General features: G+C 37.5%; 1 protein-coding gene across 6 annotated transcripts in view; it reads left to right on the top strand.

Moving 5' to 3' along the window:
- Window positions 1-15,150, top strand: part of NDEL1 (nudE neurodevelopment protein 1 like 1) — a 67,649-nt gene that overhangs the window by 26,596 nt on the left and 25,903 nt on the right. For 5 of the 6 annotated variants that reach the window (XR_005063648.2, XR_012130493.1, XM_073234838.1 and 2 more), the window contains exons 5-8: window positions 1,321-1,457; window positions 2,603-2,776; window positions 6,960-7,051; window positions 11,383-11,534. Coding sequence is in view for 4 of the 6 variants with exons in the window: in XM_073234838.1 (XP_073090939.1) it covers window positions 1,321-1,457; window positions 2,603-2,776; window positions 6,960-7,051; window positions 11,383-11,534 (555 nt within the window). In the remaining 2 variants the exon portion in view is untranslated. Of the gene's footprint in view, window positions 1-1,320; window positions 1,458-2,602; window positions 2,777-6,959; window positions 7,052-11,382; window positions 11,535-14,507; window positions 14,543-15,150 lie in introns of all 6 variants that reach the window. The other variant, XM_037027119.2, reaches the window with a different exon arrangement.

Raw genomic sequence — 15,150 nt, 5'->3', positions numbered from 1 at the left:
TGAATTTGCTCAAAATATTGCTTTCATTATGATTTTGCTGAACAACCTAGAGTGTCTTCCTGTTACTGTTGCTTTCATATATCTACAATTTGTTGTTTCTTAACCATTCCAAACTTCATTTGTATTACTTTACAATTATTGTCTGGTGTTCCTTTTCTTAATATTTGAGTGACTTTTAAATGCCTGATGTGATATTAAGAGTTCAGGATACAAAGATAAGCTAACCACCGCCCTTGGGTGTGACAGATGTGGACATCTCATATGATTACTATTCTAGGAAAAGAGTGTATGCCAGGCTGTAGAGAAGGGAGCAGCTAAAGTGTCCTGGGAGAGTTGGGGAAGCCCTTGCAGATATTAAAGTGGAGTCTGCAAGGAGGGCTAGAAGTTAACTGGGTAAAGAGAGATATAATAATAATATTTTACTCTGATTGATGTGTATAGAGACAATATGACTGAATAAGATGACACTGGAAGGTAGTTGGGGCCAGATTGTGAAGAACCTTGTTTGCTGTGTTTGAAAGTCATTCTATAGGCAGTGGGGGCTCTTTAGAATTTGTTTTTTTCCCTCCCCTTCCCCCTCTTTAGAATTTTTTAAACAAAGGAGTAATGCCAGATTTTGATTTGAGAAGTTAATACTGAAGAATTAGAAGTACAGAGGAGGAGATATAAAGACCATTTAGAAATATTTTAGGTGATGGATAAAGAAGTAAGCCAGGGGCAGAGGTTGGAGGAAAGCAAATGGAATTTGAATGACATTTTGATAGTTGACAGGACTTAATATAATTGAACATGGCATTAAGAGTTCTAACGAGGTTAGGGAATTTTATTTTTGTAGCAGGGGGCACATAGTAGGTGCATGTTAATATTTGTTGAAGAACTGAGTAAGGTGAGAAATGAAGTATGAAGAGTTGATAGGAAATAAATGGAGTGGGACCTGGGGCTTTGTGTTTTTAACAAATCCTTAGTTATTCCTTACATACTCTACAACTGTTGAAAAGTTTTCTTCCTGAAAATGTGTAAACTTGATTGTATTGTGTTTAAAATCCAATGGGGAGATATAGACTGTGTAAGAAGTGGCCTTCGTTAAAGGAATTTAAAAGAATTTAGGTGGAAATGTAAGAGATGGGACCATATTGAATGGCCCCATATCAAATGATAGTAGGTAATACTAAATGCCACTGGAGGTCAGAAGGGGGGTGAGATCTTTCTCTTTCATGGGACAGGCTTTCTAGGTCAGGAAATGTCATGAGACAAACTGACAGTTTCTTTTTGTATTAGCTATTTGCACGTTATTTAATTCATGGACTCATTTTTTTTTAGGGCAACAATAGTTTCACTGGAAGACTTTGAACAAAGGCTAAATCAGGCCATTGAACGAAATGCATTTTTAGAAAGTGAACTTGATGAAAAGGAATCTTTGTTGGTCTCTGTGCAGAGGTTAAAGGATGAAGCAAGAGGTAAAAATTATAACTTAAAGAGTATCCATTACCTTACTGTCCCTAAGCCAGAGTTCTAAGCTAGCTGCCTTTTTAAAGCTGGCTACATTTATATACTTTTGTTAGACACTGTACTAAGTAAGTGCTTTTAATGTGTTAAAATACTTAATACATCATCAACTCTAGGAGAGTAGGTATTATTATCCCCATTTTATAGGTCATAAAACTGAGGAATATTTATTAAAAAATGAGGGAAGGGAGGAGAATTTTAAAGGAAAGTATATACTCATATGCATAATGTGTGTATAAAAGTATAACTCCTCAGTCTCTCTCCTCCCAGCCCATGGCGACGTCCATTCTACTTTCTGCCTTTTATCGATTTAACTACCCTATGCTCCTCATTTAAGTGGAATCATAGTGTGTGTCCTTTTGTAACTGGCTTATTTCACTTAGTGTAGTGTCCTTGAGGTTCATCCATGTTGTAGTATGTATCAGAATCTCCTTCTTTCTAAGTCTGAGTAACATTCCACTGTATGTATATATCATGTTTTGCTTATCCATTTATCCGTTTGGATATATATCCAGAAGTGGGGTAACTTTGTTTTCTTTCTTTAACATAAGCAGGTTTCCTACATGTCAGTTTTATTAATTTTAGAAAAGAAAACATTAACATTGGGTTAAAAATTTTAGTATTTGAAAGCAGAAAATTTGCAACTATTCTGAATACTTTCTGAAATAAAATATTTCATTTTGATAAAATGGGTTAATTAAAAATGTATAAAAAATATCAACCTATTTAAAATTATAAAATGTACTTGGTTGATGTTGCAGTAATCCCCAAACTACATCATTTCAAAATAAAAGCAAATGAGTTGATAGTATTTATTTTTGTTTCATATACATACTTTCACTGAGTTCTACTTTGGACTCTTCCCTATTTCTTTTTGCATATGGGCATAGATAACTGTTCTCTTAGGTTATAGCATTTTTAAATTCTAAAAGATCATTAGACAATAGGGTTGTCATTTTTATTCCCCTAGAAATAAATAAGAAATTCATTTTGGAGAAATAGTAATTTAGGAAGGATGTCTTAATGGTATTTCAGATGTGACTTTGATGTATTTGCTTCCTTTAACGAGTGTTGCTACCTTTGCAACATTTTACAGACTTAAGACAAGAACTAGCAGTTCGGGAAAGACAACAGGAAGTAACCAGGAAGTCAGCTCCTAGTTCTCCAACTCTAGACTGTGAAAAGATGGATTCTGCTGTCCAAGCGTCACTTTCTTTGCCAGCCACTCCTGTTGGCAAAGGAATGGAAAATAGTTTTCCTTCACCAAAAGGTTTGTACTGTCTTCTTTTTGAACCTGTGGTAGATTATCAATTTAAGCGGACTTGCTGATGAAGCAGGGCTTGCTAAAGTTTAAGCAATAATTTTGTTTAAAAGTTGATTAAATCTAGCATTATGTGAAGCAGAAGAAGGGATTGGTTTTCTAGGCCACTCATTCATAGGCAACAATGAGATGATGGCACATTGAAATTAAGAGCAGCTTAATAAATGGAGATTTTAAAAAGTTAAAGGTTTTTAAGGAAAGTTAATTTTTTTATTATAGCAGTAATACATGTTCATGTAGAAAAACTTAAAAAAGAATAAAAACCCATCTGCAGTCTTAACTATTTAAACTGCTGTTAACAATTTGAATTTCTTTCTATTGTGTGAACATCTCCTTATTACATACGAGTTTTGGGATCATTTAAACAAAGTTTTACTTCTTGCTTTTGCCACTTAATGTATCATGGAAGACTAGAAGTCTGTATACACAGAATGTGCAGAGACTCATCGAGTTATGTTCATACTCTTGTAAGATTGGCTTTGATGGACATGTCCATTCTGGTACATGCCTCAGCTGCCATTTTCAAAGGTGACATTCAGAGCAACTGCTGAGTAGTACGTGGAAAGAGAGTGTTCCTTCTGCCATCAGCCGATGTGCTTTTTTTTTTAACCTAGATAAACAGAAAAAACCATTTAGTAGCTACTAGATAGAACCTGAGCTTGGAACCCTGACATTCTCAATTCAGATTTATTTAGTTTTTGCCGCTTGCATAACATATTTCAGCTCCTCCCGCTCCTCCATACTTTTTCTCCTCTTATTGAAGCTATCTTTATTCCTGCCCCTTTAAAAAAAATAGACTTTATCTTTGGTATGAGAAGGTTTTTCTGTCTGGGCAGTTAGTGCAGTAAGTGCTCTGTATTAGTGTTGCCCAGTGTGGTAATTACTAACCATAACTATTTAAATTTTTATTAATCTAAGAGAATTAAAGTTTAAGATTCAGTCTTTCAGTTGCATTTGCCACATTTCAAGTGCTCAGTAGCCCTTAAATAGATGACTCATTCTGTGTTCACCATGTTGTAAGGTAAAATTAGATAAGGAATGTAAAAATGTTACATAGTCATAAAGTGTTATTAATTGTACTGTATATGCTGAGTTTCCTACTGAGGACAGAGCAGGCAGGATATAGATTATAACAGTCATCAGAAGTTCACTCTGTCCGTATTTCAGAGTGGCTGCTTGTGTATTTGAAGGCCTCAGAATTACTAACATTTGAGAATTAACAAAGTTTTGGTTTTGTTACTAATTAACATTATGCAGATAAGTTCTGAAAACTCTTCAGTTGAGTACTAATCAGAATAGTCAAGAGACTCCATTGAAGGGACCCCCAGAGGAGGCGCATATTATTTATTTATCTATCTATCTATTTATTTATTTATTTTTATTAAGGTATCATTGATATACACTCTTACGAAGGTTGCACATGAAAAACATTGTGGTTACTACATTCACACATATCAAGTCCCCCCTATACCCAATTTAAGTCACTGTCCATCAGTGTAGTAAGATGCCACAGAGTCATTACTTGTCTTCTCTGTGCTACACTGTCTTCCCTGTGACCCCTCCCCACCATGTGTACTAATCATAATATCCCTCAATCCCCTTCTCCCTCCCTCCCCACCCACCCTCCCCCACCTATCCCTTTTGGTAACTACTAGTCCCTTCTTAGAGTCTGTGAGTCTGCTGCAGTTTTGTTCCTTCAGTTTTGCTGTATTGTTATACTCCACAAATGAGTACCAAATCATTTGGTACTTGTCTTTTTCCGCCTGGTTTATTTCACTGAGCATAATACCCTCTAGCTCCATCCATGTTGTTGCAAATAGTAGGATTTGTTTTCCTTTCATGGCTGAATAGTATTCCATTGTGTATATGTATCACCTCTTCTTTATCCATTCATCTACCGATGGACAGGACACTTAGGTTGCTTCCATATCTTGACTATTGTAAATAGAGGTGCACATTCTTTTATAGCTTGTCGGAGTTTTCATTAGGGACTTGGCTGGGATGGGTGTGGAGGGCAAAAGGATACAGAGTTTGCTTTGGCCTAGAATTAAGATATGTCAACCCTAAGGCAGTAATGTTTGTCCAGATAGACACATTATTACACTGGGACTGAGATGCAGTGTACTGGATAATTGCAGTTTCATGACGAGAAAGTCAGCACAGACCTAGTGAGAGTAGCAGTTAGAAGATTTGGTGGCACGTTTGAAGAGCTCATCTCTGAAATGGGTCTATCTTTAATTGGGTATTATTGGTACAGTGCCTGTTTCCGAAAAGCATTTAAGGTAATGCAACATGAAGCATGCCTTTAATAATACCTAAGTACAAAATTTGAGAAGGATAGGGAAAAACGAGATCCAGAAATCCCTGCCAAGAAAATTATAGCAATTTATTTATATCACACTGAGTACCTTTTATATGCCATACAATATTCTAGGTAATGGGATTATAGTGATTAATAAGACAAAGTCCCTACCTTCAGTGAGTGTATATTCTAGAGGACAGGAACAATAAACAATAGCAGAGGCAGCCGCAACGAAAGCACTCTACAGAAAATATGAAAAACTATAGCTAATATTTATTGAGTACTTAGTTTAGTATGTGCTAGTCATTTAAAAAGTATATTAACTTTAAAAACTATATGTAATAAAAGTATATTAATTGTGTCTTTAGCACAATTAAAGACAGGCCATTTCAGAGATCAGCTGTTTAGTCGTGCCCCCCATTTCTCTAACCTGCTACTCTCACTAGGTCTGTGCTGACCTTGTCATCATGAAACTGCAGTTATCCAGTACACTGCAAGTTTTTATGAATTAAAACTTCATAAAAACTTATAAATACTATTATTAGCCCTCTTTTACATATGGGCAACTTACTCAAGATCACACAGTGACTAAATGGTAGGGATGGATTTGTATCTAGCAGTTTAGCCCAAGAGCTCTTAAGCAGTATGCCATATTATCTCAAAGATAAAGTGAAGAAATGTGCACAGCTGAAAACCTTTCCTGAGGGACATGAACAAAGAGGTAAATGACTATCAGGCTAAATGCTATGGTTCTGAGTAGGAAGACTTAATTTTGTTGCAGTACCCATTCTCCCTAAATCAATCAATAATTTAAATTTCTATTAAAACTCCTAAAATTTCTCTGAAAGAATAAATGTGCAAGAAATAGCCAAGAAAATTTTAAAATAGTTTAATTACAAGAATAGGCTTTGTCCTTTAAGATACCAAAATATAGCTAAAGCATCATATTCCTGGTGGCGTAGACTTATAATTTAATGGAATTGAAATATTGAGGGAATTCAGTATATGATATTATTTTATTTCAGATAAGATATATCTTCACTAAATGATATTAGGACAATCGGCTGTTTATTTGGAGGAAAAAAATTTAGATGTTTAATGAATTAAATGATCTAAATAAAGAAAATTTTAGGGAAAGATTAGGAGAAAATATGGGGAACATTATAATATTGAGGTGAAGAAACACAGGCTTCCCCCATCAAAACACAAAGTTTAAGAGATAAATGTCACACTGAGAAATACAACATGTGTAAGAGAAAGGGAGAGTTCTTTGTGTATCAGTACCTTTGCAAAGTAATTAAAGGAAAGATAACTCAGTAGAAAAAAGTGCAGAGGATAAACACGATTTTCAGAAGAAATCCAAATGACTGCTTACTAAGGGAACAAATTAAAACAAAGTCATTATCAAATTGGGCCCCCCCCAGAGAGATAATGCCTAATATTGAGGGTACCCCTGTACAGATTTATGGTATCTGCACAGCAGTTTTGCAGAGCATTTGGCAGTGTATATTATGATGAAAAAATTGGGCGTATCCTCTGACTCAGCAGTTCTCTTTTTTGGAATCTCTTCTCCAGGAATGCATGTCTAGATATTTTAAGGATATATGTCCTTGTAGCATTATTTGTAATAGTCAAAAATTGGGTATAATCTAAATATCATTTGGAGAATGGCTCAATATATCTATGGTATCTTCTACTTTATCCTTTATTCATAGTTTGGAATACTATATTAATTTTTCACTGAGTGTATATTGCTTTTAATAGCAGTAAAAAAATAACAGCTGTAAAGGGAACTGCAAATGTGATCACTTGCTTTTTATTTTTCTCCAGCTATACCAAACGGTTTTGGTACCAGTCCACTAACTCCTTCTGCTAGGATATCAGCACTAAACATTGTGGGGGATCTCTTACGGAAAGTAGGGGTAAGCATTCAATCATTTATCTATCACTAGGTGTTTCAACTGCCAAGGCGTTGAATTATTTCTTCATTTGGAGTGAGGGAAGGAAAAAAAGGATACTTTCCTATAGTAAAGGCTGTAATTAAGCTAAGAAGCAAAAACATCCAGTGACCAGCAGAGACTGGTCCAGATAAACACCACCAGGCCCTGGGCTTGTCAGTGCCTCTGCAGGAGGCCTTGCATGCTGAGCTCCCGGTTCTCACTGGGCATTCTTCCTATTCACCTGGCTGTTTCTACCTCATGACTCCTCCACCTTTTTCTCAAATACTTCCTCTCTAAGGCTTGCTGTGTGTTTTATATCACTAATTCTGTTCTTTGCTGCTACCATTCCCCCACCATCCCCTGAGCTTTTTCTTTATAGGACTTTAGCATTGGCACATGACAAGACTTCCTGCTCTTAGTCATGCCCAGTTTCTTTGGCCACCTCAACATCTGTGCTATCTCCTTGGCTCTGACCTTGTATTCCAGAACAGTTGGGCTTTTGAAATATTTAACTTGTTTTTCTGCTTATTCAGTTTTTACTTTGTATAATACCTACTCTTTGACCTTCTCCAGAGTTAGTACTTTTTTTTTTTTTTTAGCCATCTCTTGCTTTCACTTTCTTCCTACTCATCCATGAGCCCACAGATCGCTTACTCTGTTACTGTTGACCATGGTCTCTTTAACCATGAAGGAGACCTGCATTCTGTATCATTTAAGCAATTGGACTTCTCCTTCCCTACATCCAGATCATTGGATGCAGTAATCGTGGATTTATGCCACTATAAAGTGAACATTTCTTGCATTAGCTCCTTTTCCTATTTCCCTCAGTGACTTTTCTCTCTCTTCAATAATCTGCCCCGGAAACTTCCCACTATCTACTGCTCCTCTTATTTATTTACTTTTTTTGTGTGAGACACTTTCTGAAAAAAGCAGAAATTGCATTATACCTTATATGAAGAAGAAATTGGAGGCCAAGATACATAGTCCTTTGTTTACCTCTTCTGGCTTGTCAACTTATTTTCTGACCATTGGATTAACTCTAAATCTGCGTTTTACTGTTAGTAGAAAAAGTAATGTGCACAAATCGCTTCATAGAGGACAGAGTCATTCCTCACTCCTAACAACCATTTTTAAATCCTGTTTGTTTTAAGAATTGTGGTATGTACCTGTATAATCAAAATAGTGTGCTTATTTTTTGGCACTTATTAACTTTAAGCAAAAAGATGAATTTAACTCACATACCCCTAGTTTTTTTACTTTTTGTTCTTCTTTCGGTTATTTTTATAACTTTAAATAACATGTCTAATGTTTCTGAATTTATTAGATATATCTCAGCTCCCTATTGTATGTGCCTCTCTGTTCCTTCTTAAACTACATTAGGTGGTTCTGAAAATTGAAAATTAGTTGACAGCATCTGCAGTATTATGCCCATGTATATATTATTTACTGCATAATCATAGAGGGGTAGCTGGGCTCTTGAATCATTTTATTTGTGCTGCTCAACAGATGTTTCAAGCATTTTGTTCTTTATCATTTAATTCAAAATCATTTTTTTTTCATGTTTGTATCGTAGCTGACTTGTATGCCTAGAGTTCTTAATTGCCTTTTTTTCCTTGTGGTTAGAAAGTGGTTAGAAAGTGGTTAGAGATATAGTGGTTGCTGTATCTCATATCTTCAGCTTCCTATTCACACTTGTTGCTGAATGCTCTGATATGCTTTAGGAGGCCTGCACTGCTGTCACCCTTGGACTTTTCTTCATTATATTCTTAGGTTAGTTCTGTGTATTTCTGGACTTTGTGTTGTCATCTTTCTTTGTTCCTTGTTTGTTTTGCTTTGGTACCTTAACTCACTCAGAAATGGTACATGAAAGCTGAACTTGGGAGTCTTTGCATGGTTTATCTGTTCACCTGACAGTCTGCCTTCTGAGATGTCATTAGAACTCTTGGTCTGCGGTTACCTGCCAGCCCCTGAATACTTTCATGAAGATTTTGTTTCCTGCTTCTTTGCACTACCTTTACGCTCTGACTTGCATGGGGAGCCCTATCCCCACTCTTGCATACTTTTCCATGGAGACATCAAGGCCAACTGATTTAACTTTGCTTTCCTCTCTTACCTTCTTTTATTACTCTCCTATTATTACCTCTGTTTGTAGCCATTCTTCCTTTTAAGCTCAGTGGTAAAAGTATCATATTCCTGCCCCTGGCTAATTTTGTACCTCTGCATTGGAGCCCATTCCTTCCAGCTTCCTCATCTTCATGTCTCTAATATCTTCAGCCTTGTGCTCTATTCTAATGTTTATATGTAACATTTGTTTTACCCATTATGTGTTATACACATATATACTTTATATGTAATATGTATTACATACTACACAATTTTTAAATTGTAAACAAAAATAAAAACAGCTATTTTTCCCTTCTACCTTACATCTCTCTTTAGCTCTCCTCCTATTTCTCTCTTCCCTTCACAGCCAACCTCTTTGAAAGCATGCCTCCATTTATTGTTAGCAGTTTTGACTGCATACAACTCCCGAGACACCCTGTCTGGGCCCTGTGCCCGCTCACTGCACTAAAATTGCTCACTGATGATCTCAGCGTAATCAATCCAGTGGATGCTGTTCTGTCCTAATTTTACTTGAAATATTCAACACCAGCTTTTTTTTTTTGGAATTCCTTCTTTCTTCTGCTTCTCTGATGCTGTCTCAGGTCTGCTTCCTGCCATCTTGCCCATTTGTCTTTGCCATCTTGCCCATTTGTCTTTGCCATCTTGTTGAGTCTTAATCTGCCCATCCTGTGAGTAGATTTTACTCAGAGTTCTGTTCTTGATTTTCTGTATTATTACAACTGTGGTTTTATCTACTACCTGGTGTGGATATCTTCTAAACCTTGATCTCTAGACTGCTCTTTTCCCCTGAGTGCCAGACACAGTACTTGTACGTGGATGTCTCACTGATTCTGAGACACAGCCCGTGACCTGCTGTATGATAGATGCTCAGCAGATATTTGAATGAGTGTCTTGAATAGTGGAAATTAGTGGCTGTCAAGTTTTACTGTGTATGTGGATATTTAACAAATTGCTGAAATAATGCTTATTCAGAGCTTATCCAACAAGGTTATTACCCAGTCCCTCGTTCCCTCCTTTCTGTTGTTACTTTACTAGATCATTGGACTTCGTTCAAGGAAAGGAGAAGAGAAGGAAGTTTCAGTTTGTTTTTGCTACTGTTTCTTAACAGCTCTTAATAAAATTGTGGGAGAAGGATTCTCAAAGTGAAATATATGTTATCTGTGGATTTATCTGTACATTCCCAATCTCTTAGTGTAATGGATAATAAGAATGGACTATTTTTTGTCTCCCCCACTGTAGATTATATTTTCCCTTTTTTTGGAAGTGCGAGAGGTTTGATTTGTTTTAAGTGTTTCTGGGAAAGGTGGAGTTTGTGTTATCTGTGTGTGATGGAAATAGATGGGAAACTCCTATTCTTTTCATGTTGTCTGTAGAGCCTGGCAGTGGCCAGGTGTTGTGACAGGTACTAAGAAGGGCACCTGATTAGAGGTAGATGCTAAAAGGCCAGTGTCATTTTCAGGTGAATTATTTAATTATGGACAGAAGGTATCAGTTAGACATTTTATAGTCTGTTCTCAGAAGTAGAATAGCTTCTAACCTCATGTGAGGTGTTGTAAATGCACTTCTTCATTCTGATGGAGTAGAGCCGACTAAACTGGAGCCCTAGAAAAAGAATTGGCTACATTAAAAAATCCTCAGGTGGGGTTCGTCAGTTGTAACATGTCCCACTCTGGTTGGGGATGTAGTGGGGGAGGCACAGGGGGAGATCTCTATACCTTCCCCTCAAATTTGCTGTGAACCTTCACCTGCTCTAAAAACCAAAACCAAAATAGAACAAAAATTCTCAAGTGATGGTCTTGCATTCTTTATAGTGCTTACTGCCACCCCCCCACCCCCGCCCACCACACTAGCCCACTAACCAAATAATCTACAAGCCAGAAAGAAACATGGATGTGGTCAAGAGACCTGGGATCTGTCTCTGTCTACTTGTGCCACATTTTTCATAGTTTCTTGGTGGAGATTCCATTTGTATCCCTCAGTAATACTCAAAGGAATAAAGTATTCTGAGTTCATTAGGTGGTCAGCATAAACATTCTGTTAGAAAGGTGATTGATTATGGCTTAAATAGCTACCAGTATCAATTGAAAGAGGAAGAAGTTTGAGTCTTGAAATAGAAATGGTTTGAAATGCAAATGCATATGTACAGCTACTGTTTTGACAACCAAATCATTCCTTTTTTCTTTTTGTAGGCTTTAGAATTGAAATTAGCAGCTTGCAGAAATTTTGCAAAGGACCAAGCATCACGAAAATCCTATATTTCAGGGAATGTTAACTGTGGGGTGATGAATGGCAATGGCACAAAGTTCTCTCGATCGGGGCATACGTCTTTCTTTGATAAAGGGTAAGTCTTGGAAATTTTAAACAGTAATTTTTTGAGTACTAAAGTTGCATGTTATTGAGCTTATTGAATTTTGCGAAGGTAAATTCAGTTTGATAAACTTACTGAAAGTGATATCTTTCAGATCTTAGGGGACTTGAAATCTGTTGTTGAATTCTAGTCCCCACAGAGTCTGTTGCCCTGAGAAACCTGGCTCTGAAGCTTCTGTCCTGGGAAGCAGACTCTTGAGAGGCTGCAGTGCTGGGCTTTGGGGGTTGAAGATGACTATGATATGGCCTTTGTTTTCAGGGTACTTTCAGGCTAGTAGACTTCCTTGGCAAATATTTGTTAAGAGTAGAAAAGGACATGGTGATCATGTATATGCAGACTTTGCAATAAACCTGGCTGAAGGTTTTAGAAAAAATATAAAACCCTGGATCAAATCCTGTTTAGGAGGCACAAGTTTTGTATGATGTGAAGATATTTTTAGGGGAATTGAGAATTTAAAAAAAATTGTCATAGATTGAAGCAGTGGTACATCCTTAATGCAAAAAAGTTTCAGTTGGTACAGAAGTATATAAAATATATTAAGAGTAAGTGTTTTCTGTTTTCATACTATTTTTGCATCCTTATAGCTATTTCTAAGCATTTGAAATATTTTTATGCAGCTTCTGTATACTTGTAAAGATTAATGGAGTTACACTTTAAATATTGCTCTGCAACATGCTTATCATGACCTGTATTGCCAATATCTTTACATGTCAGTACACAGTGTTCTTCCTCAATTGAAAAAAACATGGCATGTTTATACTCTTGTATGGGTATGCCTTAACTAGTAGCAACTCTCTAGTACTTGTGGTCCAGGGATGCTGCCCAGATTTTCTAAGGTAGCTGTTATTGGGACAGCAGCTGTGGCACCCTGGTCCCTTGCCACTGTCTCTACTTTGAGCCATAGAGACTGTTCATTCTCATTCTGTGAAAACTATACAGATACAATGCTAGAAATTTTCAGTTTCTTAAAAGAGTTTGTATTTTCTCCTCTCTTCAGTAACAATGGCATATTTGTAGAGGACCTGATTTGGTACTATCCACTCTAAAGAGCTTCTTACTGTCTACCTTTGTGGAGGGGAGTGTTCTGGGTTTTCCTCTGTCCCCTAACAGCATTCTTCTTTAAAGTATACATATTTTATTAAGGAATATACTCTAAAATATAAAGATATAAATCAGAATTTTATTCTAACCATTGGAGTTCCTCAGGAGAGCAATTATAAAATTAATTTTTTTCAGGTTTAGGAGTTTCAGACAACCTTGAGTGCCCATTTTAATATTGTAATGGCAAATGGGATAAATAGATATTTTACATTAAAGTTGCCATTTCCTCCAAACAATGCAGGAAAAGTTTAGGGCTAGTCTTAATTAATGTTAGAAAATAGTACCTAATTATTTTTCCTTGAAACTTGTAATTACCTCCAGTAGAGTAGTTTTTCTCTATGTGGAATGGTATTTCTTGCCCTAGATACCTTATGACATGAGAACAGGTGTGAACCAGATATGGGTTGGTTGGAGAGACGCCCTTCCACGTAGAATGTGCTTGTAGTGTCATGCTGGAGGAAGGATAACTCAGTTCAGGCTCACTGCTCCTGTCTATGCGCTTTCTTCCACCTGGCCCCTGTTGCGGAGCTCTGGGGCAGTAATTGCCGAGAGGTGAACGCAGTGATTGGTAGATGGAAAGGGTTCAGAGTCACCTGAAACCAGGAGTGGGCTTTGGGCACTGTAAGAGCTCCTGTCCCTTGAGGAATGGTATAGACACACATGTAGGCTTAATTTCCTGAACTGAACCTGGAAATGGGCTTCCTGGTAGAAATGGTTACAGATAATATTTAATTAATTATAGTGTTTCTTTTAATAAATATGCTTTTGTGTGCCAGCCTTTTCTCAAGTGTTTAGTTTATATGATAAATGACACGTATATTACAAACACTTAAGTATTAACCTATTGCTTGAGTTACGTGCACCCAGCTGCCATTACTCCTGAGGCTCACCTGTGGGTTTTGCTGTGTGCTTGCTGCCCTGCTGCTTTGCTTTGATTCTGGCTTCTTTCTGGCCTGCCTGGCTTTTTACCTCTGGCCTTTCTTCCTGCTGACCTACTGACTAGAGAAAACCCACAGTGGTATGTACTAGCTGAGAAAGGAAGTGTAGGAGGGGGATATCCCAATTCTCAGCTCCATTATTAAATCAAGCAGGTTGAAAGAAAAAAATGCCAGTTCTCAAGTGTAAAGTGTAGCTTATAGTTTCAGGATGAGGAAAAAACTCCATTAAAAAAAGCCTTCAACTCTAGAAGTTGCCGGCCCTGTCTCTCACTCCTGAGGAGTGTGTCTAAAGCACTGTCAGTATAGTGTCACTAGCTCTCCAAGAGCCTTGTAGGAGCACTGTTTAGGAGAAAGTTAATCAGAGTAGGTTTGTGTGCATGTGCATTATGTGAATGTACGTGCACACACCTCACCCTCTTGCCTCCTTAAGAATCTTCAGATAGAGTGAGGCCTTAACACATAAAACAATATACCCTTATTGTTATAAATTACTTTATGATTTGAGGATATTCTGTAAGTTCTGGTTGTTTGAGGATTTTCTTAGAATCAGGATTTTATCTAATCTGTGACCACTTCTGCCAGCTCCTAAAATATGACTTGCTGGGCCTACCTCTCAGGTGTTGCTCGGTTTGTTCAACCGCTAATAACCCTTCATATCTCTCATCTAAAAGGATACAAATTCATGTGCAGTTCAGCCACTAGAGTTCTCTCAAAAACATTCTTTTTTCCCATAGCTTTTATTTAGTTTCTTATGTATCATGTAAGCCGGTCTGATTTCTTTTGGACTTTTGTAAGCCGGTCTGATTTCTTTTGGGCTGTGTGGAGGTGGGCATAGATGAATTTTAGGGTGTGGTGTGCAAATAGTGTTTGTGTTACTGTTTAATGTTTTTTCCTTTTTTTTTATTAGGCAAGAAAAAGTCATTTTTCCCACGTTGTTCATGGGTAACTGAATTTGTTTGTTGTGCTTTTTCATTTTTAATCATGGTGTATGGTAGAAGACATCTTAACACTCCGTTTTTACTAACTGCATGGGTCTGACTCTGCTTTAACCAACTTACAGCCTGTCAGTGAGCTTTCAAGTTCCTGTCTGACTTGACTATGTTGTTATTTTTGGTTCAGCTGTGCAAAACCAAAACCAGTTAGCTGTAGTAGTCCTGTAGTGGCTGTGAACAGCTGGCCAGTGGCTCTCCTGATGTAGGGTCAGATGCTGTAGTGATGATGCCTGCAAACTTGGGGGCTAAGAGTCACTGTCAGGACCTGAGACCACATTTGACTGTCTTCACGGGATAGGGTTCTTCCTGTTGCCCAGGGCCTTTTGTCTTCTCCAAGCAAGCATTAATGGTAACGGAGCCTTGCTGTGTGGGGACTGTCCCTTCTCCACCCACTCTTGTTGTCCTGAGCACATTGGGATGGAAATGGCCCTATGTGTAAGCTTTGCCCTACTCCTGAGGTGGGCACAGTGTGGTGTGCAGTGCCTGTCTTGAGAAGCTACCTGAAGCTGCGCTGAGCTTCCATCTGGCCATCTGGGGAGACTGGGGTGTGCAGTGGTC

This window comes from Manis javanica, chromosome 4 (genome assembly GCF_040802235.1).
Source record: "Manis javanica isolate MJ-LG chromosome 4, MJ_LKY, whole genome shotgun sequence".
Taxonomy (NCBI): Eukaryota; Metazoa; Chordata; class Mammalia; order Pholidota; family Manidae; genus Manis; species Manis javanica.
Note: the sequence above shows the minus strand (reverse complement) of the source record. Positions and strands in the feature narration are given on the sequence as shown.